Source organism: Megascapheus bottae, chromosome 1 (assembly GCF_031878675.1).
Source record: "Megascapheus bottae isolate mThoBot1 chromosome 1, mThoBot2.hap1, whole genome shotgun sequence".
In the NCBI taxonomy this organism is placed as follows: Eukaryota; Metazoa; Chordata; class Mammalia; order Rodentia; family Geomyidae; genus Megascapheus; species Megascapheus bottae.
In genome coordinates this window covers 58,295,413-58,320,600 of record NC_143509.1, presented here as the reverse complement: position 1 = coordinate 58,320,600, position 25,188 = coordinate 58,295,413, and the positions used below count along the sequence as shown (strand labels likewise).

Sequence of the window (25,188 nt, the reverse complement as noted above, 5' to 3'; positions counted from 1 at the left end):
TATCACCAATTAACTAGCATTTTCTTGGGCAACTAACTGATAGTACAATATCAGGGTCATATGATTAAGTGTAAGCTTAACTTTGCCAAAAGAGCCATATAGTTTTCTGAAGTGCTTTTACTATTTTATAATAAAAGATATACAATGGTAATTCTTGTTTGTTTTTAATTTTAGCCAGTTTAGTATTTCTTTAATGTCATGTCTCTAGTTTTTCTCTGTGATTAATAACAACATTTAATGTACTCATTCATATTTTGGTGTAAAACTATCCAATTTTAACTTTTATCTTACTAGACTATTAGAACATTATGTATGTTTTTTGTACATATTATGGATACAATTTCTTTGTTGGCTAATAAATAATGTAAATATACACTATGCTTGCTTTTACTTTTTTATGGTTTTTGTTTCTGGGGCTTAAACCCAAGGCCTGGACACTGTCCCTTGGCTTTTTTGCTCAAACTAGCACTCTACCACTTGAGACTTTTTGCAATTACTACATAAGCATTAGATTATATTCATTAATCTAATATGTATGTAACTAGTTGTATAAATCCAATATTTATGTAATGCATATTTATGTAATCAGTATGGGTTTTTGGTTTTTTGCCAGTCCTGGAGCTTGAACTCAGTGCCTGAGCACTGTCCTTGAGCTTTCTCAAGGCTAGAGCTCTACCACTTGAGCCACAGCACCACTTCTGACTTTTTCTATGTATGTGGTACCAAGGAATCATGTGGGACTGAAGAATGGAACCCTGGTCTTTGTGCAAGCACTTTAGGCAAGCACTCTACTACTCAGCCAAACTCCTGGCCCTATATACAGTTTTATACACAGAATCTACATAGTGAGATCTTACTTCATTTTTTCCTACTAGTTGTTTTTGTAGAATTTATATACATGCTTCGTTGCATACAATCACATCACATGTAGAAAAGGCAATTATTCCTTTCAAATCTTTTTTTTAGTACTGGTCCCGAGCTTGAACTCAGGGCCTGAGGGCGATTCCTGAGCTCGTTTGCTCCAACCTAGTCTAGTGTATTTTACTACTTTGAGCCAAAGCTCTACTTCCAATTTTCTGGTGGTTAATTGGAGATAAGTGTTTCACAGACTTGCCTGCTTAGGCTGGCTTTAAAACTCAATCCTCAGATCTCAGCCTCCTCAGGAGCTGTGATTAAGGTGTAAGCCACTGGCACCTGGCACACGTTTTTTTTTTTTTACTCTTGCAGCATTGGTTATTTCAGTACCAAGGGAACAGGGCTAGGGTTAATTATAAAATAATAATAATAATGAACTTTCTGAGGTGATAGAATGACCAATTCTATACCTTGGTTGTGATATTGATTTTATGACCATCTATGCTTGTCCAAAATCTGCACAAATGAACTACACAAATGAAATTTCTCTTAAGGTAACTTTAATTGTATATAAATTACACTTCAACAAACTATCACAAGGAGAGACAATTTAAGATAATAGAAATGTAACTTTCTCAGAATTCCTTGTACAATTAATCAGTGGTTTACTGTTTCAAACTAAAGCTGTCTAAACCCAAAGCTCAAGTCAGATTCTTCTATTTTAGGATATATTCACAATGATACAGTAACATGTATAACAAAGCATATTTTAAGATTATATCTCTATTCCTATCTTTATCTTAAAAGAGAATCTTGGTAAGAAATCATGACAAGGCTAAGGTTACTTGCCCTAACAATGTCGAGTGAAACTTTGATTAATAGTGATTTTAATAGAAAATTCTGCAACATAAACTTTCAAGTTAACCTATTGTGGTGAAAAGTTAGGTTAAACAGAAATGTCATGTAGAAGCATCTCACCTGTGTATCTGGACTTGAAGGAGTCAATATAGCATGCAGCATCGTTTTCTTTAACACCCATCTGCTCTCCTAAAGATTTAGCTCCAATCCCATAAACAATTCCATAGCAAATCTGAAAAGAGTCATCGCACTAAGTAAATTATAGCTCAGAACCACATTGGACGTGAAGATAAAATTCATTAGAATTGAAATTTTGGTAAACACTCATTGTATAACGCGTCAAAAAAATGAGAATGTCTGCTTTGGTGGGGTTGGAGCCTTAGAGGCTGATCCTCAGTGAACATCTGTTCTGCATTTCAGAAATACAGTTTGCAAGAAACAGACTGCACACGGAGAGACAAAGAGAAACAGAAAGAGGTGGGCACAAAGTATGAGTGTGGAATGTGTATGCAAGGTCTTAAGAAAAGAATCCCAGTGAAGAGCCAGGGCAATGGCTCAAGGGGAAGCGTATCTGCTTAACTAGCACAATGCCCCAGAGTTCAACTTCCAGTATTTACATAGTTCAAAAGCTAGCTAGCAAGCTAAAGAAGGGAAGAAGGGTAGTATGCAGAGAGGGAGATCTGCAGAAGGAAGGAAGAGGGAGGGGCAGGGGAGAGGGAAGGAGGGCAAGGTGGAGGGAGGGAAAGAAAAAGAATTCCAGTGATTTAAGAGGAAAGATTTATTTCTATTTGTCATTTATCCATCAGTGACTATTAGAACAGTGCTTTTTATACTCAGAGTAACTCATTCACTTTTACTTTAAAAAGCATCTGGGAAGAAAATGTAACAAACACGGGCAAAAATCAGGAATCAACTATTTGACAACAGAGGGAAGGTCTCATTGGAAATAAAATATATTCAAATAACATCCACTTGAAATCCCACAAACACCAAATTCATCTGATTAAATACAAACAAAATGTATTTGCATGTATGTGTGGTATTAGGGACTGAACTCAAGGCCTTATACTTGAGCCATTATCTCCAGCCCTTTCTGCTCTGATTATTTTCAAAGCAGAGCCTCACTTTATGCCCAGGCTGGCCTGGGCTATAATCATCCTAGCTGTGCTTCCCATGTGGCTGAATATGACAAGCGTGCAGTGTGTCCAGTACTGTTTCCCCTGTAGCTGGTAAACAGGCAGGCGTAGCCTTACCCAGAGACTGAAATGGAAGCGCACAAACTCTTTGCCAGGCTGGCCTTGAGCTGCCCTGGGACTGCCATTCCTGTCTTTGCCTCCCAAGTAGCCAGAATTACAAGTGTGATCTACTGTACCCAGCTAACCAAAAACTCTTGAGGAAACTTTGGAAGCAGTGTGAGGAAATGGTCTAGACAGGCCACTAATGAAACTCTGATTAAATAAGTACTGCCTGGGTTCAAACCTAGTTCCACCATTCACATGATGTATATGATTTTGCCCTTGTCACCTAATATCTTTGAAATCCTTTTTCCACAAAACAGAAATAGCAATACAATATAAAACTGTTAAGAATAAAAGAGTTATTACTTGTAAGTCCTAGGAAATTACCTGACATAAAGTAAGCTCTATATGAATGCTAAAATAGAGACTGCCATCTCCATAGATAATTATGTAGATTAGATTCAGAATGCCTAAGTCCTAATACTCTGAATATTCTGAATATATAACATAAAGCTGTATGGCTATAAGCAAATTATTATATGTTTTCTCCTCTATAAAACAGAGATAAAAGAAATAATACTTACAAGAGTTTGCTATGAGAATTCAATATGGAAATATTTTACCTAATTCTTCGTTGTTGTTCCATGCAAGGCCCCAGGGTGAATTAACAAGACAGAACACAGCTAGCTTTTAAGACAATGTAGAAACACTGGTTGGAAGTAGTGAAAGAAAGTACTTCATGCCAACAAGTCAATGAATTAAGCAGCTTGAAGTACAAAAGTAAAATCAATAATGCAGAAGCTCAGAGTGGGCACAGCACCTTTATATAAGGAAATGTGTGTGATCTTTGTCTGTCTCTGTCTATAGCCTCTAGGAGGAACTAACACATTCATTTTCAAGGCATTAGAATAGCATGAACTTCCACAGGCTTCCAAAGCTAAAATTCATTGTAATTGCAACTCAGTTTTTTCAGCAAATGTGTAGACTATGTTCTATACAATGTGTTTAGATCTAAAATACATATAAACATGTATACACACACCACACAAATAATAACCTCTGCCACCACCATGGCCTTTATTGTTTTTAAATAAGCATCTACTGAGAAGAGACTGGCTACTTTATGGTCTGCTTTCCTGATACCAAGGAGCTTCTGCATAGTCTATGTGGTTCTTTCTATTGCTTCCACAAAGAAAATAATGCATATCATGAGACAGATTGAAATGGATACAGTTTGAAGAATCTGAAGACAGAAATTATTCCTCAACTGCAAACAAATGACATTGTTTAGATCCACCCATTCTTCTCAATTACACCAAGTGTGTCCTCTGAGATCACCTGCTTTGCTTGTTGCCTCAGATCATCCCCAACAGACTCAGGCTCAATCATTTTCCATTCTGCTGCAATGCTCCTGAAAACATCAGTGCCTGTGTTTAATACTTGAATGAGACGATGATCCTGAGATAAATGAGCCAAGATCCTCAGTTCAAGCTGAGAGTAATCAGCAGCCAATATCAAGCCACCTGAAGTACAAATGAATTTAGAATTATGTAGTACCAAGTTCTACATAATATAATGCAATCTCTGATGTACAAATGTATGATTCCACATATTTAAAATACCAACAATAGCCAGAGTCATAGATAGAAAGCAGAATGAGTACTGACAGGGCTAGGTGAATTGGGAATTAATGTATGAAGGATGCTGTGTTTCACTAGGGAACATGAAAATGTCCTGGGGATGGAGATGGAGAATGATGAAGGTTGCACAGTAAATGCAAATCTGCTTAATGAATGTAATAGCACTAGAAATGGTTATATTTAATTATGCCTATATTTAATTATGTTTTAAAGACTAAACCGTATTGTAACTGTCATATCACATTAGCATATAATAGTGTAATTTCAGAGCATGTACATTGGACATAGGATATCACCAATCTACTTGGGAAACTGAAATGAGGATTCCAATTTTGAGGCCAACCTGGGAAGGAAAGTTTATAAAATCCTTTCTCACCAGAAAGCTGGACACAGTGGCACTCCCTTGTTATCTTGGCTAGGTTAGGAAGCCTAACATAGGAGGGATGTGTCCAGGCATGCGCCCACACAGGAACTAAGACCTTATCTCAAAAATAACCAAAGGAGGCCGGGAGTTTGGCCTAGTGGTTAAAGTGCTTGCCTAGCATGCATGAAGACCCGGGTTCGATTCCTCAGTACCACATACATGGAAAAAAGCCAGAAGTGGTGCAGAGGCTCAAGTGGTAGAGCTCTAGCCTTGAGAAAGTCCAAGGACAGTGCTCAGGCCCTGAGCTCAAGCCCAGGACTGGCAAAAAAAAAAAAAAACCCAAAGGAGTAAATGAGGATACATATGTTCCAAATAGTTTGGTCTGCATGTATGAAATAGAACAATGAAAGTTTAAGTTATTTGGGAGGTGGGAAAGGAGTAGAGTGAGTGATAGAAAGGGTAAGATGGATCAGAATACATTATATACATTCAAGGAAAGGTAATTATGTAATTATAATAAAACACTGCTAATAAAAAAAAAGTAAAAAGTGTTTGCCAGCAAAACAAACAAACAAACAAAAAACAAATCTGGAGGCCTCACTGAGTGATAAAAGTACCTGCCTGGAAAACCAAGGCCTTGGATTTAAGACATTACTACCCTGGCCCCCAAAAGAAGACTAATTCAATTGGAGCGAATTTTTCCTACACTATACTTATCTATGACAATGAAACCCTCTCATAAATATATGCAAATCATAAAATTTATATTATAAAAGCTTCTGAGAATTTAAGGAAACAATTAGCAGTGAAAGGACAGCCTACAGAATAGGAGAAAATCTTTGTTAGCAATTCATTCAAGAGATTGGTCTAGAATACATTTTTTTTAAGTATCAATAAATGGGCAGTTAAGCAGTTCTCAACAAGGAAAAGGAAAAATGGCCAAAAAACATATGAAAAACATTGAATATCTTTAGCTATCAGGAAAAATGTAAATCAAACTACAATTACGATATTCCAATATCTCAGTAAAAATGATTAGCTTCAATAATAAAAATGATAAATGTTGGTGAGTTGGGAAAGGCTTATGGATGTGAAATTAATGTAGCCATTATGGAAATCAGTATAGAGGTTCCTTGAAAAACTAAAAAATAGAACTGTCAGCTATTCCCATTCCTACATATCCAAATGAATCAAGTTCAGCACACAACAGGGATACCTGAACACCCATGTGGCTGCAGGATATTCACAATATAGAATTACAGTTATAGTCAGCCTATTTGCCCATTGGCTGAATACATGAATGGATAAATAAAGAGTGAACAAAGTTATGCATTTACCAAAAAAAAAAGGGGGGGACAGAACTGAAGGCCATCATGTTAAACAAAATAAGCCAGATAGAAAGATAAATGTTATAAGACTTCTCTCATAAGTGAAATCTAGATCTCTTTTTTCCCCCTAAGACATGAAAATAGAAAAGGAATGACTTTGGGAAGAAAGGGAGGAAGGACAAGGCAGGGTAATAGGAGGGAAAAGTATGATCAAAATAGATGAAATACTTGTACGAAAATGTCATAATAAAATCCATACAGTACGCCCACCTTATTCATGGATTAAGCATGAATTTAACTAAGCACAGGAAAACATAATAAAATTATAAAAATGAAAAAATATTTCAAAACCAGCTAGAGCAAATCATGTTGAGTGAGATAAGTCAGGACTAAAGGAACAAAAGGTGCATGGTATCCTTAGTATGTGGATATTAGATCCAAACAGTACATGAGCAATGACTCAATATTTGGGTACCCAATGTTATGGACCTGGGGATATAAACATAACTACATAGACATAAATCTATGATGGGCTGTATATTCTACAGATATAATGTTTTATAACGTATATTAATATGTACCTATGACATACACTCAGCTTAATTTTAATTATGCTTTGAAATCTAAGTGTCAGTGACTGTATAGATTCCCTTCTTGAATACTCATTTGCTAAACATGACATTTGAAATACGATGTAAAAATCAATGTTAAGGGGGCTGGGAGTTTGGCCTAGTGGTAGAGTGCTTGCCTAGCATGCACGAAGACCCGGGTTCGGTTCCTCGGTACCCCACATACATAGCAAAAAGCCAGAAGTGGTGCTGAGGTTCAAGTGGTAGAGTGCTAGCCTTGAGAAAGTCCAAGGACAGTGCTCGGGCCCTGCGCCCACGCCCAGGACTGGCAAAAAAAAAAAAAAAAAAAATCAATGTTAAAAAATATATAAATGTGCATTTTGACATGCAAAAAAATTTCAAAACCAAAAACTCTAAATTCATACACACATTATCAGCTCAGATGACTCAAAGAAGCTCTCAGACAGATGCGTGTTTTTCAGCAGTGATGCTTACATTGTGTGATCTGCTAAGTAGAATGAAAATCCACCTCCCAAAGGGTGGGGATAAATTGTAATAACCCTTGCAAGCCCAAAAGGGCACATACTCTGTTTAAATGTTAAAGTGAATGTAGGGACCAGTTTTTAGCCCAAGGAACTCCATCTTAACCTGAGGAACTCCATCTTATTTGAACAGGCATTCTGTTATGTATGTAAAAGTACAAACTGACCTTGCCTGAAAAAGAAAACCAAAATAAAACTTGTTATTTAAGTTCAAACCAACTTGACCATGAAGGGACTAAACATTACTTACAAAACAGTTCCAAAAACCAGTCAGTTTTCAATAACAAGGCTCAGTAACAAGGTTGGGGCAGGCCAGGTGGAGATATCCAATCAATAGAAGCACAGATATAACTATATTTTGTAACCAATCAGCCTTTAGCAGCTACATAAGTTTGGTAAACTTGTAGTTTGTGGTTTTACCCTATAAAAGTTAGCCTGTGAGGGCCGGGAGTTTGGCCTAGTGGTTAATGTGCTTGCCTAGCATGCATGAAGACCCTGGTTCAATTCCTCGGTACCACATACATAGAAAAAAGCCGGAAGTGGTGCTGAGGCTCAAGTGGTAGAGCTCTAGCCTTGAGAAAGTCCAAGGACAGTGCTCAGGCCCTGAGCTCAAGCCCAGGACTGGCAAAAAAAAAAAAACAAAAAAGTTAGCCTGTGAGGCTGGGAGGGGACGCTAACCCGTCAGTGTAATTCTCAATACTTGACACGAAATAAAGCTTTGCTGAATTCCTGCCCTCTGTCAGTCTCATTCCTTTGATCAAGGACCCTAACAGTGAACATTTAGATGTGTTAAAAGGCATCTCTTTAATTATTACAGTATTATGGGGAAAATCAATTAAGCACCTGCTACACTATACTGAAATCAATGCCAAAGAACCTCCAACCTAGTTTTCCTCAATGGCAGTCTCCTTGAAACCATAAATCTGTGGATACCAAGTGTGTTCATTTTTTTATTAAAGAATTTATTAACATTGATTTTTACATCATATTTCAAATGACAAGTTTAACAAACAAGTGTACAAGAAGGGAATATCTATATATAATCACTGGGACTTAGTTTTTAGAACTTAATCCAAATTAGGCTAAGGGTTTGTATGTCATAGAAACATATTAGTTTATGAAATAAAACCTTATGTCTATAGTCATAGGTTTTTATGTCTATATAGTTATGTTTATATTTCCATTACCACGTCCATAGCATTGGGTATGCAAATATTGAGTCCTCGCTCTTGTACTCTTTAGATTTAATAGCCACATATTAAGGATACCATGCGCCTTTTGTTCCTTAGGTCTTGACTTGTCTCATTCAACATGATTCACTCTAGATTCATCCACTTCCCTGCGAATGCCATTATTTTATCTTGTCTGTTGGCTATGTAGAATTCCATTGTATATAAATACACCACATTTTCTGTATCCATTCATCTGCACTAGGGCATCTGGATTGTTTCCATCTCCTGGCTATTGTGAATAGTGCAGAGATGAACACAGCTGAGCAGGTGTCCTTATCATATCTTGGGTTATGATGTTCAGGGTAGATGCCCAGAAGTGGTATGGTGGGATCGTAGGGAAGGTCTATTTTCAGTTCTTTAAGAAACCTCCACACTGCTTTCCAGAGTGGCTGAACTAGTTAAAATAGGAATAAACTTAACCAAAGATGTAAAGGAATTATTCAACGAAAACTATAAAAGCCTAATGAAAGAAATTAAAGAGGACAATAGGAAATGGAAAGACCTCCCATGCTCATGGCTAGGGAGAACCAACATAGTGAAAATGGCTATACTGCCAAAATTGATATACAAATTCAATGCAATCCCCATCAAAATCCCAAAGACATTCTTTACTGAAATAAAAGATATAATCCAAAGATTCATATGGAACAAGAAAAGACCTAGAATAGCCAAAACAATTCTAGGTAAAAAGAGCAATGTTGGTGATATTACAATACCAGATTTCAAACTCTACTATAGAGCCATAAGAACAAAAACCGCTTGGTATTGGCACAAAAACAGACCAGAAGATCAGTGGAACAGAATAGAAGACCCAGAAATAGAACCACATACCTATAGGCAACTTGTATTTGACAAAGGAGCCAAAGATATACAGTGGAACAAACACAGTGTATTCAATTATTGGCAAAACTAGATAGCCACATGCAGAAAACTAAAAATTGACCAAGTATGTTCATTTTTAAAGGGAAAAAATTTTCACTGAAACACTGTAGAAGGCGCCCACTTTTTCTTTGGCCTTAAGCTCCACCATGGAGCCCTGTGAGCGACTAAATAAATAAATAATTAATTAAAATAAGTATTTGCTGGGCATGAGTGGCCTGCAGTCCTAGCTACTCAGGATAATGAAATCTGTGGCTCTCGGCTCAATGCGAGCCCAGGCAGAAAATTCAGCAGTACTCTTATTTCCAATTAACCATCAAAAAGCTGGAAGTGGAGCTGTGGCTTGAGCACAAAAACTGGGGGACGGTTCCCAGGCCCTGAGTTCAAGCCCTAGGACTGGTAACATCCCCCACCCCCGTCAAAAAAAGGAAATGTTTAGATGCAGGGATGGTGTAAAAGTATTTGTGCTATCTAACTTTGTTTAACTATTACAACAATAGTTGTCCTAATTCCCAATTCAATGTCACACTAATAAGCAAGGTATTTAAGGTGGCTATTCACAAAAAGAATGGTATACAGAACAGCAAAACTGTTGATAAATTTAGTTGCTTTTGATTACGTTCTTTAACTTGTAATATAATAATGAGTTAGTGTAAAAGTTACTGAAAGTGCTTAATTTCAACAAACATCTTTAAACAGATGTGTTTCTTTTGAAGCCATCCTATCCAGGCCATCTGGACTACAACTCACCAAATACCACAAAGACCTTCTAGAAATTCCCTTGGATAAGTTTTGACTTATCTCTGGTGATAGTAGTTATCTAAAAGCCAAACAAAAATTACCTTATTGACCTTGATTCATCTTTGGAATTTTAAGTTTGTGACAGAATTTAAAATAAATTCAGATGTTCATCTCACTCACTTGACTTGACCCTGGCAAGAGATATAGTCATACGAACAGGGAGTTAGAGCACAATTTCCAAATGTTTGGATGACAAGCAGGTGTTTGCCTGGAGACTGAGGAGAGGTCAAGCTCAAGGGCAGCCTGGGTTGTGCCACCTCATGCAACAGGAAGCCTCAGCGGGCAGGAGAAAGGAAACACAGGAGCAAACCACTGAGTGACCAAAAAGTGCTCTTTGGTATTCAAAGTTGAGTGAGGAAGAAGGAAATTCATTGACTGTGACAAACACTATGGAGAAGTGAAAGAGAATGAGGACTAAAAATATTGATTTTGCAGAAATTACAATGGCCTTTTAAAATGTGGTCTTGGCAAACAACTGGTGCTGAGAGACACCACGGGGGTTCACAAAGGGCAGAGGGTGACAACGGTGATAAACTGTGCTAAATGGTGGACCTTGGAGAAGACAGGTTCACCACATAGAGGAAAAATGAAGAACCGATACAACACCTCCAGACGGCCCAGAACTCTGTTTCTCTAGGCTTTGGAAAACATTACCTCCCAAACCTTCAGGGACCTCACCTGGGAAAGGCACGAAGGCATGCCTCATGCTCACAGAACAGGGCACATCTTGGGCCAGGGCCTGCTCATTTATTGGCACCGGGTGCTCAGGGTACAGGCTGTGACTCTTCTTACAGGGTTCTCTGTGGTGTAAAAAAACCATCATCAGCTGCATATGAATCGACTCAACTATATGGAACAATCCAGCCTGAAAGTCGCTCTAATGCATGACATGCTAGACCTCTTCTAATAAACATTCAGTTAAACATGAGACCATTTCTGCAATCGCCTTTCCCACAAGCTGCTTCTGAGAAAATTCTGTCATTCACTCTACAACCCTCTGAGGAAATCTGATACATAGTACCTGTGTTGCTGACCCCTGCCATGTGCACAAGACACCCCTGACCGTGCTAGCCTTTCTCTCAATGTTGGCTTAAGGAAGCAGAGAGCTGGTAAGTATGCAGCATCTCACTGCCAAGTAGCTTTGTTCTAGACATTCAGGGATTGAAATGGAGAATTTCATTATCTTATATACTTGGTTATTTTTTAATCATTCACATCCACAAAGGCACACTTATACAAGTACAGAGAAATAGAGTCTACCTGCCCCTGGGTAGCTGGCCTTTGCCTAGAACTTGGGAAGGTAAGCTTTTCCCTATTAGTGTTGGCATTTTGATCTCAAAATCTCTTGGCACATTCTGGATATTTGGTTCTGTAAAACTTATTCGTCCTAAAATCAAACAGAATAAAGAAATAAAATTAGAAAATAAAATCTCACATTTAACAGTATTTGGGTCTTTATAAATGTGTTCTATTGATGTTAAATGTATATTTAACTCATTATCTTCATCATGTTCACATTCATAATAATGATAAGCCTAAGACCAACCTACAATAAATGAACATATGAATCAGCTATAATATATGCTGTACATTAACTTAGCTCTCTAGAAAGCAATCCTATAAGAAGCAAACTTCTTAGAAGTCTGAGGTATTATAATGGGTTAGCAGTCAAAGTGAAAAAACACCAATAACCAATCAAATGGTCCTCAAAAGAAATGAATGTTGAAGCCATTAATCTGAGGGTACACAGGACAGGAGCTGGAATGGAGTGTGTGTCTGGAGCAAGGCAGTGAAGGCGCAAGAGGACAATTCTAACATGAGAGGGAGCAAATGGATCTCACTTTCAGATACCACCTGGCTGCTTTTTCCAATCAGCACTGTAATTCCAGAGAACAAGACGGCACTAAAATGGCTAAAATGAGCTGGTGGATAGCTTCATAAAATAGAAAGGGGCATTTTTTTGTGCATGTGTGAACCCAGGTTTTAGGCATGCAAGCAATTGCTCTATCTCCTAGGCCGTACTTCTCTGCCCCTCTTGTTTTTGCCTTTTTGTTTCTGATAGTCTCCCTAACTTTAAGCTGGCTAGTCTGGAATTGGTAATCTTCCTATCTCAGCCTCTGAAGTAGCCAGTGTAACAGATGTGTGTCACCACACCTGGAGAGAAGCTTAAGCTTTTTTCGTTTTTATTTTGTTTGTTTTGTTTTTTTGTTGTTTTGGTGCTGGTACTGGGGCTTGAACTCAGGGCTTCATGTACTCACTTTGCTTTTTCACTCAAGGCTACAGCTCTCTGCCACTTGAACCGTACCTCCACTTTGAGCATTTGGTGGTAAATTAAGGATCAGTTTCTCCTATGTGTTTACATGATCTAGCTTTGACTTGCAATCAATCTGCTGACTAGGATTGCAGGTGGCACTCAGCTACTGGCACTCAGCTTTTGAAGCTATTTTTAACAATGTTTATAAAGCCTTTATTTTTCCCAAAATATTTTACATTTTATTTATTAACTCAGTGGTAAGACTTCTTTGGAAAAAAACAAGTATTTTTTAAAAAGAGAATAATTGTTGCCATATAGGTAACATAAAGCAGCATTAAAATGCACTGCTTTTTAATCTATAAATAGTTGTACATGTGGTTACAATTTAACACTGCCACGTATGTGCACAGTGAACATCATCAGTGACTCCTTCCATCATTCTCCCCTCAACTCTCCCTTCCCCAGCAGTCATGGTTTCCTACTGCGTCTCACATCCATACATGGAGTGTTATGATTGCATTAGCTATCCTCTGTTCTCTTCCCTTTTGTGTTCGTCCACCATCCTCCTCCTGTCCACCTCCATGCAAGATCTATTTCAGCTTACTGATAATCACTTTGTTAAACTATCTGCTCATTGTTTAAATCCTGTTTTATAACACCTTTTTCACTGTAATGCGCTCTTACCTGCTATATGTAATTCTGTCTTCTGTTGGTGGATCTGCCATCTTAAATGCCTTAGATATGGTTTTTTAAATTACTTCCTGATCCCTTATCCATCTTATTTAAACTTATAGCACACAATAATTGTTCACTAATTGCTGACTTCTAATATAAGGATCATTAAATGGTCCATTCAGTGTTACAAACTAACAAATAACAGAGGAAGGCATCCAAGGCTCTTCCTACCTCAGCACACTGTCTTCTTTTCCATAACCACACTGCCCTGGTCTATTTGTTGCATTTAATGAGCTAACACTGGCAGACAAGAAAAGATGATAAAAAATTAAGTCATAAAATATGACTATAGCTTGACTGAAATCAATTCTAATCATGAAGCAGCTTTATCATGCTTAAGCTTATATTTCTATAACAATTATACAACATTATTAAAATAATTTTTCTAAAATAAATAATGGAAACAGAATGATTACTCTGCTTTATAGGCAACAAATATCAAAAAACAATTGAAAACTCTAGGTTGTGTTTATCATGAAGTATTTGACTTTATACAAATCTACAATGTTAGTAAATATTCTAAAATGAAACTTAAATACCAACAGGGCAAGAGATGATTATGAAGAACCAAGAAGTCAGCTAAATGACAAAAGAAAAGAGGTAGCAAGTTATTTAAACAGAGAATAAAGAGCAGAGAATAAGCAGCTTCCACTGTAACAGCTCAGCAACTTACAGACCTTATGTAAGTGAAATAAGTCAGACGCAGAAAGGCAAATACCACATGTTCTCTCCTATATATGGAAGCTAAAGAAGAGTGAGCCTGAATGCACACTGGTGGGAGGCATAGATAAAGATTTCATTAGTGCATGCCGTATGCCTGTATTCAAATATCACACTGAACTCATTTAATTTATGTTCATTTACAAAAAATTTAAGTGAATGTTTTAAAACCCCATACAACTGGCACTGGGTGCTTTTTAGGAACCGCATGCTATTCTAAGCCCTCCACATACAGAATGCTATTTAGTCAAAGTAACTGGAGGCTCACAGCCATCGGATTCAAAGCTAGATTTCTGATTTCCAAACCCAAACTGGTTACTTCTATGAATGAATTATACACTGTCCTTTTCCCCCCATGCATATTGAGTTTAGCAAATACTTAAGTTTTGTGCTGCCTAGAGCATGGCCTAGTGGTAGAGTGCCTGCCTAGCATGCACAAAGCCCTGAGTTCGATTGCTTGGTACAACATACACAGAGAAAAAAAGTACTATTTTTCTTTACCAGATTACACTCAAATGCATCCTAAGGCCATGAGACACACATCCAAAGACTGTACAGATTTCTTCTCTGCTTGGGTAAAATAAGTTGCTTATCATACAGAGGGCCCAAAGGCCTGCTGACACTCAACTGGAAGAGGATCTTAGATAAGGTAGCGTATCTCACTAAAATTCATCTTAAATTGCAGGGGATATTTGGCTATCTTTTGAGCTTTCTACATGTTGTGGGACTTCACTGAGTCCAATGATGGACAACTGAATTTCTTGACCACTAGAAGCAAATATTGTATGCATATCAAAATCTTTTTCCTTCAAAACCAGGCAGTATTCATCTACAACATTTTTCACCTGTAGCTGTGTGTGGCTGTGATATGGGATAGATTCTTTCCATTCCCAGGAAAGGATTCAAACGTTTTTCCCGCTGCAAGGAGAAAACCACTTTGGTGATAGCACTGTTGATTCTTCTCCACTCCAGTATCAAACCTGGTAAAGGATGTAATTCCTTTAATTTATTTAAAACATCCTGCCAAAAAAATATAACAATTAAGATAATTTAAAATTTTTGTAGCAAATTAGAATATCTACTAGGTAAATAATACTGTCCCAACATTTAGTTCGATAACAACTAAGTCCATGACACAAAATCATGATTTAGGTTTTTTTTTTAGAAATTATCATAACAACAAACCATTATAAGTAGTTTATGAAATACAAATGATACATTGAACACCATCAACTCGGAGCTATTTTTTTAAATCACTGTTAATATCAATTGTATCAAGTATTTGTCCCCTAAAACCTACCAAGAAATTTACATAATCTCTTTGCATTATGCGTTTCCTCTCCATTTGTACAGTGATGAGAAGTCTCCTTATTGTCTTCCTTCCTGCCCTGAGACTTAGATGGTATCTGTTTCAAAAATGTCTGAAGACATTTATTTTTAAAACTTTTGTGTTTCCATGCCATGGACTTTGAATAAATTATTAAGGAAGAGATTCTTGTGAATCTCTAACTGGCTCTTCCAGGGCCAGTTAGAATGATAGAAAGTATACTAGAAAACTGAATACTCATGATTCCTGCATATAATCCCAGAAATTCAGCAGGCTGAAATCTAGAGGATCGTCGTTCATAGCCAGGTGAGGCTAAAAAGTCCATGAGACTCTTATCTCCAATTAATCACCCAATAAAGCATCAGTGGAGCTGTGGTTCAAATGGTAGAATGCCAGCCTTGAGCAAAGAGCAAAGAAATTGTACCCAGGCCCTGTGTTCAAGATCCAGTACTGGCACACACACGCACATGCACACGCGTGCACACACACACACATAAAAGTCTAAGATTTCATCTCTCATTAATCAGCAGTAGGCAAGACATGGCTCAAGTGTAGAAGACCACTTGAACACCAAAAAAATCAAAGTGCTAGACAATAGAGGTATGGACACTTCCCAAGGGCAGAGAAGTCACGGATGACAGTGTACGGACCAAAACTCCACAGAATGACAACTTAAACTCATAGCTCTCCACAGCTGTGGAACTTCATTTTCTATCTTTACTTTTCAACCAACTTCAGTAAAAATGTAAGATTAAATCTTTCTTTTCTTTCCTAATGCATATGATTTCCATTCGTTATCATTAGTAAACTTCCTTTGAAAAATAACAAACTAAAATCTTAAATGTGAAAAATCTGAAATGTAAAAAAAAATTCTTCTACACAATTGTTTATGCAACTATACAAATTATTATATAATTATTATATAATCACAGAAATGGTGGGACAAAGGACAAACCAGTGTAACACAGAAACACATTAGCTAGGGGCCATGGGGGGGAGGGGAAAATGGGAAAAAATGATGGAGGGGATAACACTGCTCAAGAAATGTGCTCATTATCTTACTTATATAACTGTAACCCTCCTGTACACCTATACAATAAAATAGAGAGAAATAAAAAATAAAAGTGGAAAAAAATCTTAAATTTGTACAAAACTTATTTTTCCCTGAAACTTAAAAAAACCATTCTATACAATTATCTGTCTATGTAACTAAAAATTATAGTACAAGTTCAAGAGTAGTAGAGGGAAATAAATAATGTTAGTAGGTCTGAAATCATAAGCCTCTACATTGGTTTAAGGATAAGAAGAGTACACTGCTAGCCAGGAGTTTGGCCCAGTGGTAGAGTGTTTGCCTAGCAGACCTGGGTTCAATTCCTTGGTATACATATACACAGAAAAAGCCAGAAATGGTGCTGTGGCTCAAGTGGTAGAACTCTAGCCTTGAGAAAGCCCAAGGACAGGGTTGAGGCCCTAAAACAAGCCCCAGGAGTGGCCAAAAAAAAAAAAAAAATAGTATACTGCTAACTCAAGAGTATGGTCCTGATTTTCTATGCTGGAATGTCTGCTAAGATTTGTACCAAAACACAAATATATTTATTTGCTCGCATCTGGATAAATTTAAATGGTGGGCTATATTAAACATTGTTACAATACACTAGCAGCAGCTCCGATTCTGCCCTGTGACTTTCCCCAGTGATTACCTTATTAGTGCTGAACCGTTGCCCCAGCCTTGACCTGCATCCAGTGCCATTCCCTCTTCTAGTAGAACCCAAAGTTTTCTTGTTGCTTTGGATTTTCAGCTCTCCATTTGGTGGTAACTTCAATTCCAAAAATAAAACCTGCAAGAAATTCACATATCTTTAGGCAGGAATTAAGTTAAAAGTACTGTCATCCAGAAGGCTCAGGAAAGTCATTTGAGAAAACAGTCTCTACAATTTATATTTGGTTGGAAGAATATCTTTGGACAATTGTAACCAATCATGGTTTTTTTTTTTTTTGTTTTTTTGTTTGGTTGGTTGGTTTTTTGGCTAGTCCTGGGCCTTGAACTCAGGGACTGGGCACTGTCCTTGGGCTTTCTCAAAGCTAGAGCTCTACCACTTGAGCCACAGCACCATTTCTGGCTTTATTTTATATATGTGGTACTGAGGAATCGAACCCAGGTCTTCGTGCATGCTAGGCAAGCACTCTACCACGAGGCCAAACTCCTGGCCCATAAGCAATATTTTTAACAAATGATGGCAATGAAAACTTTTGCAGTAGGTAAGCTGTCACACACTAATCTGGGCCCTATCAGATAATACTAGTGCAAGGCTTCTAAATAGGAATAGGAACATGCAACTGGCAAATAGCAATTGACACTGAAGATTGTGAGTTCTCTCAAATACTTCTTCAAGTGATAACCAAAATGGCTGCTCAGTCATTTATCCTCCTAGGAAGTAAATGTGGGCTATTGTATGATCACAAAATCAAAATCAGAAAATACTACCAGGAAAGGTCTGAAAAACTATTATTTAGTCCCACCATCTGAGTCTTAGAAGTGTTTAGTACAAAAAGGGTCATTATTGCCACACTGGATTGGCAGTGCTAGAGGCATGGCTCAAGTCCCAGTCAAGCAAACACAAAGACTTGAGTTCAAACCCCTATATCAGAGAAAGAAAAGCAAAAAAGCAATGGCAGAAAGAAAAACAACAGTGGCAGACATACACTGAATATCCAATTATACTATAAAGACATAATAACAAAAATAGATCCAAAGACTAATAAAAAAATATGGAAGACTCAGAAATAAAATCCCATAGCCATCACTGGAGAAAAAAAAAAAGTCTTTTTAACAAATGATGCTGAGAAAACTGGTAGCACAGATAGGACACCTATCTCTCAGCCTGAACAAAAAACAACTTCAAATGATTTAAGGAACTCAGAGTAAAAACTAATTATCACAGAAAAACACTGAAAGTTATGGGCACAGGTAACTATTTTCTGAACAAGAGACTATTTAATTGCCTTGAAAACAAGCATAAGAATTAGCAACTGGGATTAGATCACATTAAAAAGTTCCTGCCTAGCAAAAGAAACAATTACCAGAACCAATAGATGACCTGTAGGAGAAAAACTCTACCAGCTACTCAATAAATTAACATCCAGAATAAACAGAGTTAAAAAAAATTAGCCAAACATCAAATAATCCTATTAAAAAATGGGCAAGTGAATTGAATGGGTACTTTTCAGAAGAAAAAAATACAAATGTATATCTGATCTGGGCAAACCTCTCCTGGAGGCTACATTCAAAAAGTCTTCTTTACTACCTATGGACTATAGGCATAACTTATGAACCTACAGCTAGGAGATATTACTAATACATGCTGATCAATTATTTTGTTTTAATGATCTTTGGTATTAAAAGAGATTTGGAAATTCACATTATTTTAACTCTAAAAGTCACTTTCTCATCCCTACTCCCACAGTACCACCTCTGCAATGTCATCTGAACTGGTGAAGGAAAAGCTGTGCCCGGCTAACAGATAGGCCTGAGTCTCAATGGCATCCAGCTTGGCTTGCAAGATGTGCTTCTGATTTTCACATTCTGTAGTACTAAAGCCGATTCCATTTAGTTCCAGCAAGGCCAGACAGTACTGAGAGGGCATTTCCACATTACAGAAAATATCTAAAAGAAAGAAAATAACATAGAATTGGTCCAGGGAAAGCCAGAGATGTTACCCAAGCTGTCCTTCAGAATCGGGTTTTCCTGAATAGGCTCTGAAATCAAAAGTAGAAGATAGCAAAGAACAGATCATTTAAGCACTAGACTACCAACTGCACGGTGTGGAAGAGCAAGCAATCCTGTGAATAATGGGGACTAGAAGAGATTTACATTTCTCCCATATATGAGATTTATCTCATGTATGTTAAAACCATCTAGAAATGACCTACTTGATCACATGAGGAGAATAAGGATATTTTGTCTTAAACCACATGAAGTAGAGACATGGCCATATCCAAATTAATATCTACTAGAAAACAAGAAGATGAAAAGAGAAAAAGATCTGGAAGTCATTAAAAAAAAACAAGCATACTCTAAAATAATTTTTTTCAAACATTTACCCACACTCTATATTTTCTTCAAAAAGTCCCTTTTCTCAGTACACCTCAGTTATGCTCTATATCTATGATTAAGAAACCTAACACTTGGGGCCGGGACTTTGGCCTAGTGGTTAAAGTGCTTGCCTAGCATGCATGAAGACCCCGGTTCGATTCCTTGGTACCACATACATAGAAAAAAGCCGGAAGTGGTGCTGAGGCTCAAGTGGTACAGCTCTAGTCTTGAGAAAGTCCAAGGACAGTGCTCAAGCCCTGAGCTCAAGCCCAGGACTGGCAAAAAAAAAAAAAAAAAAAAGAAACCTAACACTACAAAAGTGCATTTGACACCAAATGCTCAGTTTTGTTAAGTTTTCAGAAAAAAAGACACTTTCAAAGTACTTCAAAATTATGAAAATAAAAAATGAGTGTGCTGGGAATGTCACTTAGTGGTAGAATGCTTGTCTAACATGCATGAAGCACTGGGTTCAATTCCTCAGTGCCATATAAACAAAACTGGAAGTGATGCTATGGCTGAAGTGGTAGTGCACTAGATTTGAGCACAATGAGGCTCAAAGACAAAGCCCAGGCCCTGAGTTCTAGAAAAGAAAACTATAATCCTCCTTTAAAAAGATACTTAAAAACTATGTTAAGTCCGGAATAGTCCTTTCTCAGACTGTGCTGTGGATTAAACCCAGGACCTCACACAGCTCACACACGTTAGGCAAGTACTCTACCACTGAATTAAATCTCTAGGATTTTGGATTTCTAAGATAGGGCTTCAAGGTGTAGCTTAGTGACTTAGCTTAAGTCACCATGTAGTCAGGATGGCCTCAAACTAATGATCCTCCTACTTCTGCCTCCCAAGTACTTAACAGTACAGATGTATACCACTACACCTATCTTATCATTCTGATAATAACAGACATCTCTAAAAAATTATAGACCAACTTGTATCAGCCTCTTCAGCAGTCAGTATCTTGGGAACTACACAGACTTCCCAGGACATGAACCTTTTAGGCAGACTACACAGACTGAGAGGATGTTAGCTATGACCCACCATTGTGTAACACACAGGTGAAAGCAGTCCTGAAGCCTGGGGCCAATTCTCACTCCTTGATCTGCCTACACAGGCTTAGAGAGGCTGACAGTAAAATACTATAGATACTGAACAGGAGCTGCTAATGAGAAAAAAATGCCTTCCATGAACAAGTCAGTTGAGTCTTTGCTATACTACCCCCATAATACTGAAAAGAACAGAGAGCCTGTGATAACGGTAAAAATAATCGATAATTAACTAATGCATCAATAAGCACTTAGTCTTTCCATTTAATCTTCTAAACAGTTTAGAAGAAGCAGACACAGATAACACCAACCATTTGCCATGGGCCATTCAGTTAGCAGGTGAAAGCCCAAAGCCAAACCACATTCTGTGTAAACAAGTCATGTCTGCTGCTTTTCATATTTACTCATCAGTCAATACATTCCTGACACAATCTCCTCTTGACAAGGTCAACTTTTTTCCTCCACCATCTTTCTGGACTAGCAGACTTCCCAACAAGCTGATAATATTTGTCAAGAGATAAAAGAGAATACATATTCTTTACTGAAGAAGCAACTGTAAAAACCTCTGAAAAAACTCCATTATTAAACCCATGAAATATGCCTTGTAAGCATGAATGAGAATCACTGGATAAAGTTTAAATATAAATGACAGCACCGAATAAAATGTCACTATTCCTACTTATTATAGGTTAGCAAGCTATAACCCAAGTATCACTAGATTCATGTTTCCATTAAAACAATGATTGGAAAACAGCCTAAGCCATTGTTTTGAGATTGTCTATAACAGGTGCAGCTGAGTATTTGTGATAGAGACCATCTGGTCTACAAGCCAAAATACTTTTTTTGTGGGTCATGGGGCTTGAACTTGGCCTGGACACTATCTCTAAGCTCTTCAGCTCAAGGCTACCGCCATACCCTTGAACCAAGCCCCATGTCCCTTTTCTAGAGACTAACTGGAGATAAGAGTCTCAGGTCCTTTTGTGCTCAGGCTGGCTTTGAACCTTGATCCTCAGATCTCAGCCTCCTGAGTAGCTAGGATTATAGGCAGGAGCCACCATGCCCAGCTCAAAATGCTTAATAGAAAAAAGTTTGTTGACCCTTAGGCAATCCAGAGGTTAAGAATTACATTAAATGTATAGTTTGCCCTCAAACTCTATGTATGTATGTATCTATGTAATACATGTATATCTCTAGTCTGTAACATAAAGATGCCAGGAACTTTGTTTTACCAAGAAGGTTTTCTTTCTGCAACAGAGAGTTGAGTTGATTCATGGAGTTGAAGATGAGAACAGACTCTACAGATGCCCTGTACCGTCCAGAATGCTCAGTGCTGACATTCAGCCCCAGGCTTTGAATTCCTTGGCCTGTTTCCATTCCTTCTAGGAGTGGGAGATCATGGGGAATAAAGTTGGTAACCACACTATGAAGAGTTGGCTCCTTAGAATCTGGGTCAAGTAACCAAGATGCCACCTAAATGGGAAAACAATCAGAATATTTTCTTTATTTTAATAAAGACATTTCTGTATCCTTAAAAGTAGAAAATCACATTCATTTTTATTTCATATTCATTGATCTTAATTTGGGATAATTTGTATACACACACACACATATATGATGTATGTAGTATAGCTTTAAGTTTACTTATTTCTTCTAATAAAATGTGAAGCATAAATATTTTGTCATTTCTTTTTCAGAAACCCTCTAGATTTTTCCTTTCAGATAGGGGATCGTCATCACAATCACCTAACTGGTCATTTGCTTTTTGTGTTTAGCTTGTCCACAAGACCTATAGTTTCTAATAGTTGATCTAGCAGATCAACTATACTTTTGGAAGTCATTACAGTAAGCCTGCCTTATATGCAGATTTATTAGACACATTTTAACTAATCTTGGAAAAACACGTTTAAAATTCCTCCATTATAGATTTCAGTCAGTCCCACATTACTGTTGCTTATGTTCAAATCATTGTGTGATCTCCTGAGTTTCCCTGTCTTTGATTTTGTGAAAATATGACTGCAAAAAAGCAAACGATATTCAAAAAGCAAGGTAAAAGTTACAGGAATCCCAGCAAGCCAAAAGGACCTGCAAGTTACAAAGTAAAAATTTTAGATCTGTTTTAATCTAACATGTCTTTTTTTGGTGGGGGGGGGCCAGTCCTGGGGCTTGAACTCAGGGCTCGACCACTGTCCTTGGGCTTTTCTCAAGGCTACTGCTCTACCACTTGTCACAGCACCACTTCCAGCTTTTCTATGTATGTAATATTGAGGAATCGAACCCAGGTCTTTATGCATGCTGGACAAGCACTCTACCACTAGGCCAAACTCCCAGCCCCCGACATGTCTTTAACAGAAGTTGCAGAGCATTATAGGGGAAAAAAAATGAATCAAGTATGGGCAAAAAGAGCATGAGATAAGATCTAGTTTCTGGTGAGCAATATTAATGTGTAAAACAACAATTTTTCTAATAGTAATATGTAGCTTACCAACTCTATGTGGTTTAACTATGTAATCTCACAGCCACATATTATGGCATTCATATGATACAGGTTTCGAGTATAAAACTCTATGCATATTAAGCATCTGCGGTTTTTACTCAGTAATGGTCTCCTTGGAACACAGATAACCAGTGTTTACTATCCATGCATGATTCATTTACTGCTTGTTGGTTACAAATGACGTTGCAAAAGAGCATTCAATGAGAGACTGAGGAAAAGTTATATACTATTTAATATAAAATTATATTTTTAATTTATTTTCTTAAATCAAAAATGTAATTAATGCCAGGCATGATGGTGTACACATGTAACCACAGAGCAGGAAGATATTAACAATACCTTCAATAAAACAATCAAAAGGGTTTTGAGTCATAAAAGCAGAGATTATTTCCAGAAGTTTAAGAAGGTACTACACACACCAAGAATGAGAGAGATTATAAAATTCATATTGTTTGGGACTATAGAACATAGAACATCAAAATTAACTTACAACCTTTTATATTCAGAGGACAGGTTAATATCTTGGCCCCTTGAAAAAGAAAAACTAAAGGAACTACGAAACTGGGCTGGTGATGTAGTAGCTCAGTAAGAGAATACTTGTTTAGTGTACACAAGCTCCTCATATTTCTTATAAAAAGAAATTAAGAAACTAAAGCATCCTATTGGTTGTTGACCATATATTACTAAAAACTATCAACTGTAATAACTTTCATATTTTAACATGTTGGGGGAAAAAAAGATGTATCTTTGGAGATTATAAACAAATGGGGTTTTTTTTTCCAGCCAGAGGCATGATTCAAGTGGTAGAGCACAAGAGCAAGCAAACTTACAAGCCCAAGTCCCTAAGTTCAAATTCCAGTACCAGCACAGAAAAACAGGGCATAAGATAAACGTCTTCTGAAAATGTGATATGCTAAAAAAAAATGCATATCACAATAAAATAACATTCCTTCCTTGAAAACTCAAAGTCATTATTACAAAGAATGTCATTGTTTTTAATTGCATAGAATAGCTTTCAGGGACTATCTATATGGTTTGCCCCATCACCTTAATTCATAACTTTCCTATTTTCTGCAATCATTCTCATCAATATTTGAAAAATCTAACAATCATTGCAATTTACTATGGGACAAGAAACTTGATACTTGTAAGCTGGACTCCAGTGGCTCATGCCTGGAATCCTAACTACTCAGGTAGCTGAGATCTGAGGATTGTGATTCAAAAACCAGCCTGGGCATGAAAGTCCATGGGACTCCTATCTCCAATTAACCACTGAAAAATGGGAAGTGATGCTGTGTCTCAAGGGAATAGGGCAGTAGCCTTCAGGTGAAAAGCTCGGGGACAATGCTCAGGCCCAAAGTTCAAGCCCCATAACCGACCAAAAAAAAAAAAAAAAAAAAGAAAGAGACTTGAAGCTTATGATCAAATTTTTAACTTTTTCTTCTTTTAGATTTCTTACTGCTTGGTTCAAGTGGTAAAATACAGTCTGCTTAGCAAACATAATACCTTGATTGCTAGGCCATTAGTTCAAACCAGTCACAACAAAAAGTAAAAATAAAATAAATAAATAAATTTCTATGATAAGACTTCATTTACACAGAAGTATTCAGTACATGAAGATTTTATTCTTAGTTGGTGAGATTACTGGACAGAAAAGTGACTTTTCTAAAAGACTTCAAGTTGCATTGCTAAAACTAAATGAAAACCAAGTATATAAAAAATTAAATAACAGAGAACCTTTGGATCTTCATAATTTTGTTCCAGGGAGATGCCACAAGACAGAAGAAGAATTTTATAGCTCTTGATGAAGTCATAGATGATTACAGAACGTTCGTTATCACTTTGCTTTTGCAAACAGGACTGAAGATGCCACATCCTGTCTTTCACAGTCAAGCTTGGATCCAAAGAAGGTGGGGCCAAACTAGCACTAATTTCTTGGAAAAAAATGCAAAAATTATATGCATTCATTTAAAGCAGTAATCTCTAGTGACAAGGCTCAAAAATACTTAAGAAATCTAATAATCTGGTTCTAAGTGACTGCTTCAGCATGCTTTTTCCAAATCATATCAACTACGTAGATGAAATAATTAATAATCTATAAATTGTGGTTGGGCTAGAAGATTTAAAATGCTTTATTTTATGTGGGAGAAAAATCTAAATATTGACTTCTAAAAACAAAATTAACAATTTTCAGGACTTAGATAAGAGATTTT

At 37.1% G+C, this 25,188-nt stretch overlaps 1 protein-coding gene across 1 annotated transcript in view; it reads right to left on the bottom strand.

Annotated features, from left to right (window-relative positions):
* Polq (DNA polymerase theta) overlaps nucleotides 1–25,188 on the bottom strand; it is a 67,048-nt gene that overhangs the window by 8,982 nt on the left and 32,878 nt on the right. The window contains exons 18-26 of the mRNA XM_090345530.1: nucleotides 24,713–24,909; nucleotides 21,711–21,951; nucleotides 18,813–19,006; nucleotides 17,043–17,180; nucleotides 14,861–15,035; nucleotides 11,567–11,693; nucleotides 10,985–11,106; nucleotides 4,290–4,474; nucleotides 1,834–1,945 (exon numbers count right to left, since the gene is read on the bottom strand). Of these exons, the coding sequence (XP_090201656.1) occupies nucleotides 1,834–1,945; nucleotides 4,290–4,474; nucleotides 10,985–11,106; nucleotides 11,567–11,693; nucleotides 14,861–15,035; nucleotides 17,043–17,180; nucleotides 18,813–19,006; nucleotides 21,711–21,951; nucleotides 24,713–24,909 (1,491 nt within the window). The remainder of the gene's footprint in view (nucleotides 1–1,833; nucleotides 1,946–4,289; nucleotides 4,475–10,984; nucleotides 11,107–11,566; nucleotides 11,694–14,860; nucleotides 15,036–17,042; nucleotides 17,181–18,812; nucleotides 19,007–21,710; nucleotides 21,952–24,712; nucleotides 24,910–25,188) is intronic.